The sequence below is a fragment of the Anas acuta genome, chromosome Z (genome assembly GCF_963932015.1).
Source record: "Anas acuta chromosome Z, bAnaAcu1.1, whole genome shotgun sequence".
Taxonomy (NCBI): Eukaryota; Metazoa; Chordata; class Aves; order Anseriformes; family Anatidae; genus Anas; species Anas acuta.
Window position 1 is genome coordinate 48,444,293 of NC_089017.1, and position 11,691 is coordinate 48,455,983.

The 11,691-nt window shown below is 44.5% G+C and overlaps 1 protein-coding gene across 1 annotated transcript; it reads right to left on the reverse strand.

The window, feature by feature from the left end:
• Positions 1–4,738: 4,738 nt before the first annotated feature.
• LOC137847985 (purpurin) lies at positions 4,739–11,691 on the reverse strand. The gene is made up of 6 exons (XM_068666741.1): positions 10,684–11,691; positions 9,671–9,788; positions 8,228–8,364; positions 6,651–6,763; positions 6,174–6,386; positions 4,739–5,295 (listed from the first exon to the last, which is right to left on the reverse strand). The coding sequence occupies exons 2-6, from the start codon at positions 9,785–9,787 to the stop codon at positions 5,285–5,287; spliced, it is 591 nt and encodes a 196-aa protein (XP_068522842.1). The 5' UTR covers position 9,788; positions 10,684–11,691; the 3' UTR covers positions 4,739–5,284.

Sequence of the window (11,691 nt, forward strand, 5' to 3'; positions counted from 1 at the left end):
TTTTTCACTGAGCTAATGCCCAGGACAATCTAAGATTTGCTAAGCCTTAAACTGCTGCAGGAGCTGTATCATCACTGTGCTGTATGAGTGAGGATGGCAGCAAAGGCACAAGGAGGACTTGTCTGAGAGTGAACTGCCTGTTTCAGCTGCCTGGCTGCCTTGACATAACAGAGTGATGGAAGGGCACAAAGCAACCGGACAGCCACATCCCAGTCATGAAGTGGAGGGTCGCTTTTTCCCCACCAGTTAATCATAGATGGTCCAGTGTATTATTTCAGAGCACTTCCCCTGTCTTCAGGTGTATGAGGTTCTTCACCCTCTCACAGAGGGATGTCCATGCAGCTGTTTTTGCATTTGTGGCTGTTACTTGCATTCCAGAGCTGTTCCCATCACACCAGCAGAAGGAGACACAAGAAGCTCTAGTCTCCAAACCAGATTGCCTCTTACACTGTGCTTTTGTCCAAGTCACTCAGTCACACTGTGGAGGCCTGTGTGGTTGTACAAGCCTGTCAGCCACTGCCTTTTAATGGTGAAGGTTCTAGCCCTCCAAACCTCTCTTGCTATCACCTAGCCAAGCTTTCTATATCCCTTCAGGTAACATTTCTCCCCAACGTGCTTCCTTTGTGGAGTTTCGTGCTTAGACTGTAAGGGAGCTGAGGCTTGGCTTTGGATGGCCAGGAAAGTTAAAATTCTAGTTAGTGCCTTTTGTGTTTTCGTATTACACCCCAGCACATGCTTGGATTTAACTACTACCAGCTGGGAAACTAATCAAGAACAGTTTGAGTTTCTATGTTTCTTGAAGCATGTGCACAAGTGTGTCACTGCCTCAGATGAGCTACAGAACACCTCTGGCTGTCCTTGCAAATGCCAAACACTTTATGTAACAGCAAAGTTCCCTGAAGTTGCAGGGATGTTTTTTTATTCATCCTGCTTCACAACTGGTGCAGTTTGAACTGTGCCTTTAAAATGCTTGCAGAAGGAAGGATAATGCCAGTGAAAACAGCTGGAGTGTTTTCCATAAGAGGAGCAACTTTGTCACACAAACAACTCCCCTACTGCTCTCTTTGCTGACATCAGCCACCTAACCAGCATAACAACAAAGCCTGCATGTTTGATGAAACATTCAGGTCACAGACAAAAAAAATAAGTTTGCACAGTAGGAGAGAGCTAAACTATTTTGGATGGCTTCACACTTACAGCACAGAGAAGAAACATATAGAAAAAGTTGGTGTATGTCAGATGAAGCTTCATATCTCCTTACTTCCTAGTTACTTGTTCATGTGCTTATATTGAAAGTTAGCCTTAAAGATGCATCTGGTTTCAGAAATCAGATGAAATATTTCTTGCCTTACTGAAGTTTTACTAAGGCATGATTGCCATGCCTTAGGAAAATCCTAATCTGCCAACTCCTTACCTGTAAAGGTTTGTATAGAACAGAATAAGGACATCGGAGCGTAATTGATAACTTTCTCTGTTTCAGAAAAGAGTTAGTGAGAAATTCCACCTAGATGAAGATAGTAAACATTAAAGTTGTTATAACTACATCTAAGTGATAAATCAGGAGATACAGCCAAATAAATTCAGCAGCTAAGACATACTGTTTTTCCAGTATGAAGAGGAACTACACAGAAAACAACCCTTAGAAATAATCAAGTATTGGTCTGTAAGAGATTTCAGCACATCTGAAGTAGGGGAGGATACGGAAGCTTGCGAGGACAGTTAACCCTGTTAGGATGTCATATTTGTGTAGTCTTCTGCTTCACAATCTTCCCACACTGGTTAGCAGAATGTAGCAGTAGTTTTCAAACCAAGGACCATGCACTACTTGAAGAAATTTTATCTGCAAGGGCGTACCTAGGCATATTCTAGATGCAAATAAAAACTAGTCACTTAGGATGCAGTCCAGCCACTTTGAAAATCTGTCAATAGCTCCTGCTTCTAGGGTTTCTACGTTAAGCATCAGCCAAAGGGTGGATGCCACGGTGCTTTTTCAAGTATTTTGCTGGCAATGGCAAACGTGCATGGAAAACAGAGCTGACCAGAAATAGTGCACTGACTGTTCAGAAACATGATTTGAATATTCAGCAAGATTTATTTACATTTTCTTCTTTGCTGCTTTGATATGAATTTACTACTTTCAGCAATGAGCAAATCTAAAAATCTGCGTCAGAAGAAAGAATTTGGTATTTCTAAGCTGGTGATTGTTTCCAGCAAACAATGTATAGAAGTTTTAGGCCTCTCTGGTCTTTTTTGTAATATAAGGTCTACAAAATATCCTACCTAGTACTTGAAACTTGAGTTTTCTATAACCATCCGTCAACTGATTCTGTCTCAGGGAGCTTTCAACATTGTTTGCTTAATCCTTCAAGTCTGCCATCTTCTCCTTTACTGGGGCAGCAATCAGCTCCCCCTCACACATTCAGCTTTTAGAAGTGCTGGATGTGCCTAGCAGTAAGTGGAAGTAACACGTGTTTGGTGGTTCTGTACAACCAGAACAAAGGCAAGACTGCAGAGCACTTAGGTATGTCTCTTGCTGACCAACCAATACAAGAAACACTAATTGCAACTGCAAAATTAGATTGTTTGTCTGCTTTTCAACAAACAAAAGCTTTTGAGATTGTTTTGCAACTATTTGTTAAAGTGAACACAAAGGGAAAACACTTTCAGAGGGATATTTTGTTGTGTGTATATTGGACATGTTACCATGTTTTGTGCTACACAGTAAGACCAGTTTTTAATCTTTGACATGAATCCTGTAAAAACAGGACGTGATCATTGTGTTCTGGAAACTGCTCAGAACTCTTATGTCGACCACTTAATCATGTGAATTAAGGCCTCGGTTCTCAGGGTATAAGAGCCTGACTGATGCAAGTTCCAGCCCTATGTAGAAATGAAGCATGAAGGGAGTGTGGCCATAAAAAGTTTCAAGGCTGAAGTAGGACCTTAAATGCACAGATTGCCTCAGTTATCACAGCTTGGGACACTTATTCAAGCCCAAAGGAAAACTGGTCTAACACAGCGTGATACCCTAGCATCAGATCTCAGGACTTGCAGTGTCCTTGCTGGGAGGAGGTGCACTGGCATGTGAAGGACAAGATCCTTGCAGTGTCCCTCCTGCTGTTGCACAGTCATAGCCTTTCTGCCAGCACCAAAGGACCTTCTGAGGACAAAACAACAGCTCTTTTCATTCGTAAACAGCTTTTTCTTTTCTCTTGTTAGTAGAAAGTCTGTGCAGAATTGGAAATATGACTTGGGACCTATATGCATGCTTACAGCTTCTAGAATCGCCACTATCTTTCTGCATCTGTGGAGGCACAATCTCGTGTGACAGAGGAGGGATTTCACTGCCTAATTTATGGACTGACTATTCCTAGCACACTGAGGATGTGCTTGGTCCTGCATCTGGATTGGGCTTACTGTAACTCCCATCTGCCTTGGTCAAACAACTGCTATAACTGCAGACAATTAAAATCCCACTCCCCTAGGACTGGTAGTTTTGGTCTGAATGTCTTGGCCAAAGGTCAGGCTCTTTCACCTGGGGGCTGGTGTTGTCTAATCAGCTGTGATACAAGTCCGAAGTTCACAGAACTCCACCCCAATACTTCCTCACGGGATGAGGTGGGCAAGTGGTGAACACTCAATCGATTCACCAACCTTGCACTTAGTTCAGCACAACAGGCTAATACTCTTTCAATACTTGATAGTCTCAATCTGTGTGGTTTTCCTTTTGCATTGTGCGCTGCTCCTCTGCTTCTGTCCTTAGAACTACCACTATGTGGTAGTTCAACATCTTGCTTCCCTTCAAGATAGTTATTCTAAACCCGAAGAGTGAGGAACACCTCTATCCCATAGTTTTTCTGCTAGCTGACGAGCTTAGGAGTCCTGCCTGGGAAAAGCAAGCTTGAGAGACCTCCCAGCAACCTGAGGATAACATATCTGTCCCTGGGGAAGTCTTTAGTTAGTGTTTTATATGCTTCCAACGGATACAGTGGATAGTCCTTGGTTGCTGTAGATAAGATCTTACGTGTTGCAGAAGCTGTTCAGTGGTGTGGTGCTCTGAAGCTCTTCATTCAATATAAACATTTTAACTTGTACCTTAAGAAGGCTTCAAGAGCTGGGGCTGCCCAGCTTTGTATTCCCTCTGTCCTCGTGTCGCTGGCAAGCTGCAGGGTTCAGCATGGTGTTAGGTGTGTTCTGGTCCGTCAGTTTTATTCATAGGAAATATTCAGAGTAAATTTGATTGTACTACAAGTTGTGGAAACTCTTTGTCAAAAATGCTGACTCAGGTTACCCTTTTTCCACAAGGAGCTCTCTAGATGTTATTCTTTAGGTTCCCTCTACCTATTAAATTCTTAGCCACAAAGCCTGCCAGTGCTGCATATTTCAGTTCTGTACCTCTCAGGTGCTGGAGACTAGATTAGGAAATTACAGTTTATGCCATTTAGTAGCTGCTCATTTAAAGCAATGGCCCGGCGCCGCTGAAAGGAACGTTTTGTTTTATTGCATTCTAGAGTCAGGGTCTAATAAGAAGTGCTCGAAGAGCATTCAGGTGTACCACAACTAACCCTAAGACATTACCAGGCGGCAAGGATCACTTGTCAGTCTCACTTCAGAGGTGATGATCAAGAGGATTTCTTCACAATCTGGATGGAAATGTTGTTGGAAGAGGTATGATGTATGTGATGGCCCTGTGGGCACCCACAAGGTCCCTCATTTGGGACCTCTACCCAGGTACCCTGTGTCCAAGGGCCACAAGCCCACTTCAGCTCAGCTGAGCCCAGGCCCAGGCCCCTGGGGAGCCTGGTTGCTGGTAGCTCTGCCTCTAACCATCCTCCAGTCCTGCTTCTGGCTGGAGCCACATCGTGGTCATGCCTCGGCGCTGCCCCAAGCCCTACCCTGATCCTCACTGCCCTCATGCACTGGGTGGGCTTCTGAGGTGAACCCCTGCTGTGTGCGTGGTGCAGGGCAGGGACGCTGCCCGGGCTGCACTGGGGCTACCCTTGGCTTCTGGCTCTCCTTCCAGGGGGCCAGCCCCGCTCCTCCTGCTCCCCACCAGCATGCGACAGAAAGCAGCTACACAGACAGGTTTTTAAAAAACATTTATTGACAAATGCCACTTGAAAATTCAGACACCAATACTGTATTGCACAGAGTTTACGAAATCCCCAATATTTTCATGTGTTTTTCGGAAAAACACACTAGAATTTATTTAATTAGCTGAGTGGCAACTTCAAGACCAAGGGGTCTGGTTTCTGTGCTTAAGGATAGAATCAGAAGAGTGCTTTTAGCAGGCTCCTGCAAAGAAAGAAAAGGAAACGTCAGTCCATGTAAGTAAATTTACAAAGTGCTGTAAAGTCCTTTTTGTCTTAGGTGAAACTAGCTACCACATTCCTAGGGTACTGCTGATTCATAGTAAAAGATTAGGATAGATTGTGTTATTCTGTGCCTGTCATCCCAGCTTTTGCCAGTCCCAGATGGCCATGATTTTTGGGTCTGGCTTGGGTTTATCCAGGCAAGGCCTTGTGCGTGCAAATGGTGTGGACGCTAAGCTGCCAATGAGTAGAGACATTCCTGCCTCCAGCATAGCCCTGGAAACTTATCTGCTCACATCAGGAACAGCAGATGAGCTAGAAGATGAGCTTCCACAGCTCCAGAAAAAAAAAAAAAAAAAAAAAAAAAAAAAAGTGTCCTCAAAATAGGCTCTAGCCATGCTTTATTTGCATGTATGTGCAGCAAGTGCTGACTTCTACCGCCAGCAGACAGAACCAGAACTGCTGCTCACAGCCCCTGATCTCTGCTATTTGGACAGCACACCTGAAGTAAGATGCTGTTATTTGGGTGGCCAAGCCAAACATGTCCAAGTCCGGCTGTTGCACCCCAACCTATCTGTTAGTAAAACAAAGAGCTGATCTTCCTTTGGTAGTGTGCCAGCATCAGCACACAGCATTCCTACAGGGGGGGAAATTAAGGCTGCAGAACAGGCTCTCTCCCTGCCACGGGCTTGGCTTTTTGCAGCTATTTTCTTATTAGATGTAGATATAAGGTTAAAAGGTTGCCAAATTAACATAACTTGGCCTGCTGCGGTTCTGCTGCATTTATAGCTGACGCAGTCACCTCCCCTACAAGCTGCCCGTGGGGGCATTTCAGTGTGTGTGCGGAGCAGCTCGAGGTACCTGACTGAAGCACAGGCTGGAACTGGCCAGACATGCAGATCTCCTCCTGCTTCTGGCGCACAATGCGCTGGATGGCAGGGGGCAGGCCACGGGGGTTGCGGGAGAAGATGAGGGAGTAGCCGTCGTCACAGGAGCCGTCCTCCTTCAGGCTGCGGCAGGCATAGGTGATGGCGTAGTTGTCATAGTCGGTGTCAATCACCCAGTAGTTGTCCCCTGAAACACCAGAGAATGTGTGTCACCGTGGGCAAAACAGACCAAAGGTGGTGTAGGCCATCCAGCAGAGGGGCCTCAGTTTGTCACAGAGCAGGGGCAGCCTCCCCACGCATCCAGAGCCACCCCCTTTAAATCCCTTTAAGTTTCTTGCCCGGGTGCACTCTGAGCTCAAATGTTTTTCCTGCTGGTGTGCTGAAACACTCGGGTGCAGGCAGCAGTTTGCTACAGGCCAGCCCAGGGAGGAGGCAGGAGGAGTTCACTCACCGCCGCTGGACAGGTAGCTCGCCAGGCCCTGGTATGTCATGTACATCTTTGCTGGAGTGGTTGGGTCTGGCACGGTGTACTGAGCGGCCATGTCAGCACAGATCACCCAGAACCTGCAACGAGATTGAGATCGGGGGGAATGAAGGCCAAACCCACCAGCGGGGTGCACCCCGCCGGGGACTGGGCAAGCAGCAGGACAGGCTCAGCACTACAGCCCAGGCATGTTGTTAATGCAAAGTCACTGCTTGTCATGAAGTGCAGTGTGGGTTTGATCCCACCAGTGCCAGTGCCTTGCTCCCGCCTCCCCTCCCCTCTGCAGTGCCACCACGATGTGCCTGGGGCCAGACTGGGACCCTCCTGCAGCCCAGCAGGCTTCCGACCACCCGTTTGTGCACAAGCAGACAGCCACCGAGCAGGATGATGGATGTTTTTTGACTCCCTGCTGGCAGCGGCTTGCAGAATGAGCTGATCTGCTTCGGGGCTCCTTTGGGAACATGGTGGAGGCTCCCTCCTTACCCGGTCCTCCTTCTATCAGCACAGGGGTGCCTGGTATATACACAGAAACAAGTGCAGCCTCTCTGCTGTCCAAACCAGTCAAAAGCCTTCACACAGGCTATGAGGACCCTGTACCTTCCTGAAGAGCCAGTCTTTTTGTTTCCTCTAATGAATCTCGTTTGCACTTGCTTGGAATATCTCCCCTGCATGGTATGGCAAGTGTCACCTGGGTTTGTGAAGCAATGGGAGGATCTTCATTTGCTTTCTAACAAGGGGCGTGCTTCCTTTTTGCCCTGCCTTTAAAATAAATATCTGGCAGCCTTGAGATCCCACCTGGTCCCTGAAGAGGCCTTTCAGGAATCTTCCCACCCAAATATCAAATATATGTTTCCCTGCCTCAGATATCCTGGAGTGCTGTGCTCATAAAATAAAAATAAGGTTTGCAGCCACATATTATCCATGCCCCTATTATTCATGCAGCTAGGCAGTTTTTGGTTGTTAATGCAGAACAGAAGTAGCGCTAGCCTGTTGGAGACTCCAGATTGTCTTTTCCTTACCCAGAAAGCTATTTAATCCCTTTGCATGCTGTAATCCCTCATAGAAACTATAACTGACAAATGAAACTCTTAAGCTTCCTTCCATCTGTCTATTCAGGAATTGCAGAGCTATTCAAGAGTTAACTGAGTGTTTTCCTCAGAAGTCCATCCAAAACTGTGTTGAAAACTCTGCAAGAGCAATGCTTAATCATGCTCATTTCCATCCCCTGTACCTCTCTGTGAAATCAAAGCTGTGGTGCACTTATCCACCTGCAGTATTTGCTAGCTCTTCTCTCAGATGCAATTTACTTACCTAACTGCTCCGTATCCAAGATTTTACTTTATAATTGAACTGGCAGTTAAGCAGTAGTTTTGTGATGGACCCAGACCAGAAGCAGAGTGAGAACCAGCCCAGACTCAAAAGTATAACCTCAAAATTTGACTGAGCGTTCCTTTTTGACAAAGATAACCCAGTCATGTTGTGCACTAATCCCCACCTCTCGTACCTCATGACAGCTGCTAGAGCTGAAAGTAAAGAAAGCTCACCCAAAAAGCTTCACACGGCCCTTGGAAGAAGCTGTCATTGTGCCATCTTCCTCAACGGTGTATTCAGCAGAGATGTTGTCCTGGAGGAAAAGGCCTTCTGGATCCTTCTTGGCCAGGGCATACCATTTCCCTGCATACTAAAGTGGAAGGTTATTACTATCTGAATTAGCCACCACAGCAAGATTAGCAAAAAAAACATTTCTGTGAACACTGTGCCCTTCTAACTACCCATTGCCTGGCCTGTGGAGAAGGTCTGAGATTGGGTAGGTATGTCCCATACAGGTCCTGCTCTGCGGTGTGGTAAACTCTTGCCTCTGTGCCCTAAGGAACGGATCTAGCAGCTCTGCATTTCAGTATCCACTTCTTCTATCGCTTGAGACAAGCCTGTCACAGCAACCCAACTCTGAAAGCTTCTCCCACCCTGAAACGCCTGCCGTGAGTCAGGCCAGTTCTCTGTTCCCATTCAAACCCTGGCTTTTCCATGGAAGATGCCAACGATGACACTAAAATGCAGCCACAGACATTAGCTACATCCTGCTTGAGCCACTCTGGTGGCTGCCAGGGGTCAAAGCTGATCTCTGACAGTTCAAAGGGTCTACCCAGTGAAGCAGAAAATACATGCACTATGAAGAGGAAAGGATGTACTGGGGACACCAGCAGCTGGGAGGGAATGAAATGAGGTTAAGAAGAAAATTCCCAGGGGAAAAAAAAAAAAAAAAAAGAAAAAGTTCCCTGAAAATATAAAAGCAATAACTAGTGAAATGAAAAGAATATATAAATAGGTCAGTGACAGGCATGAATGCCCTCAAGAGCTAATATTATGAGTAGAAATACTGGGGAAAGCAGAAATTAGCTGTGTTAAGTTTGACTCTTCAGTAAAAGTACCAAAATTTGGCAAGTTACATGCTGAGGTCTGGAATAGCATGCATAATTCCTAAATACAAAGCCCTCAGAAGAACTTAATTTTTTAAAAACCCTCTCCAGATGTGGTTGTCTTTAAAACAAAAGTCCTGTGCACAGGATACCCAGCCAGCCAAATTTTCAGCTTGCTGAAAATTCGTGTCTCCCACGAATGGCCTGCAGTGGACGCAGCTCCCCCAGGGTACCCGTCTGGACTTTGTCTCTGATAGGGATCTAAACTGTTTCATCCCTGTGACTGCTCAAAATCAAGATCTCTCCTGAATTTCAGCTAGCAGAAGATTATGTCTAATAGTGTGACATCCCTGACCTGTGAGGCCAGTTTTACCACAGTGCTCAGGAGGTAAATCAGTAGCAAGATGAGCAAACTGTAGAAGCAATGTTCGAGACACAGCATGCAAAAGAAGTTAACTTCTTGGTGAGGAACCCCTTTAGATTAACATAACCCATGACTTGTAAAACCAGTTTATATAGTGAAATTTCTTCACATACACTCTATGTACTGGATGAAGTAACCAAAATTACCCTTTTTGGATCAAAATTGTCCTTCACAGCGAAAGACTCCACTGCGCAGGTCTGAGCTAGGCTATATTCGATGGTGGAGAGGATCGATGCCAGGAAAACATACTGTGCGTATTTCATTCTGCAAGACAAAAGCAAACATCCAGAGCTTTATTTCATGCAGTAAATATGGATAGTTAATGCTGTGCCTACAGGTACATTCTCCACGTTTTACAACTAGTTTCCTTCCACACTGAGTAGAGTACTGCCTTCTGCCTGAGAAGCTTGGTCATTGTGGAGCCTGACTCCAGACAAATCTGAGCTTTTGCAGCAATTACTTTGCAATAAAATTTTGCTTGACAGTAGTAGCACAGCAGATTATGACATTTTTATATTATGAATCAAGCCAGACACTGGGTAAGGTTGTTAGGAATTGAAAGGAAATTTGAAATTTGTTGATTTTTTATATTGAGAACAATAGTAATGTTTTGATGTGCTGGCATAGCATAGCATAGCATAGGTTGGAAGGATGCTATTTCATAGTGAGTGCCCACGTCACTGAGAAACTAGCAAAGCTGTGTTTATGATCGGTTCTTGTCACTACATCAAACTTCTCATAGCAAAATACATCTTAGTATTATTTAACCTTACACAGTTTTCTCTACAAACATAACAAATAATACTCAGTTTCTGGATGCTTGATCTGCCATTGCAGGACAGCCACCAGATGGCTATGGTTGTATTCACATCCCAGGGTATTCCATTTTCATTCTTACCCCAGCATATTTTTTTCTCCCAGCCTTTGGGAAGAAAGAGCATATACACTCTTGCAGAGTACTTGACCCTGAGTACCTTTTCTGATGCAAAAAATAAAACACGGTTACCTGAATCTTGTCTTCGACATCCAAGCTGAGCTACCAACTCAAGATTTCCAAATACCCAAGCAGCTACTCTGTTCCCAGCTGCTGCCACACGAGCTACACCTTGCTACCACAAGAGATGCTAATCTGGCCCACTTCTGCTGAAGAGAGACGTACCTGTCAGGTAGAGATGCTGGAGATCCCCGAGACTACTCTGCACCAGTCTTTGGGCTGCAGTCAGCAGGAGAGTTTTGTGTCAATTGCCCTCCAGCTGCCTTTAAATAATTAATCTGCAAAGTCACTAATTGGTTATTTTTGCTCGTGTGCCTGAATAAAACGCTTAATCTGGATAATCCATTATGTAAAAACCAGCTGTAATCCTCACACTGGTGGGTCTGACTGCTATACTAATACAAACACGGCTTTTACATAATGGAAAAAGCTGCCCAGAAAGCTAATAACTTTGCTGATGTGATTGTACCACACCTTTGTCTCATTGAAGTCTTTCTGCTTCTTACACGTGTTGGGAGAATAATCGGAAACTCATGGACCATACATGCCCATCTGCAGAGGCATGTGTTCATGTTTAACTGCTTCCACAGGGCAGATAGATCATTAGCACTTCCAATATCTGCATCATCAAATGAAGGTGATCCCTGCTAGACAGATATTATGCATTATCTGCTGAAAAAGGATAAAAACAAACAAACAAACATAAGGAGTGCAAAAATAAAGATTTTTGCCTTCAGATTCTCATCAAAGCCTTGGAATGCCCAGTACATCTGTGCAGTGAAACATCTTCACACACATTCTTCCCAACTTGCCAATATTCCCAGTTACATAAATTACATAAATGTTACAGCCCTCTCCTTCCCATGATGCACTTTCTAGTTGCTTTCCATGGGGATGCAATAAGGAACAAAGGGAAAAATAATAAAATATAGAATAGAATAGAATAGAATAGAATAGAAAAGAAAAGGAAAGAAAAGAAAAGAAAAGGAAAGAAAAGGAAAGAAAAGGAAAGAAAAGAAAAGAAAAGAAAAGAAAAGAAAAGAAAAGAAAAGAAAAGAAAAGAAAAGAAAAGAAAAGAAAAGAAAAGAAAAGAAAAGAAAAGAAAAGAAAAGAAAAGAAAAGAAAAGAAAAGAAAAGAAAAGAAAAGAAAAGAAAAGAAAAGAAAAGAAGAAA

Excerpts from the sequence above, each read along its gene's own strand:
- LOC137847985 (XM_068666741.1), bottom strand. The coding sequence starts at position 9,787 with ATGAAATACGCACAGTATGTTTTCCTGGCATCGATCCTCTCCACCATC. Across the intron at positions 6,764-8,227 it reads GGCCGTGTGAAGCTTTTTGG|GTTCTGGGTGATCTGTGCTG; the intron begins GTGAGCTTTCTT and ends ATCTCGTTGCAG. Across the intron at positions 6,387-6,650 it reads GAGCTACCTGTCCAGCGGCG|GGGACAACTACTGGGTGATT; the intron begins GTGAGTGAACTC and ends CTGGTGTTTCAG.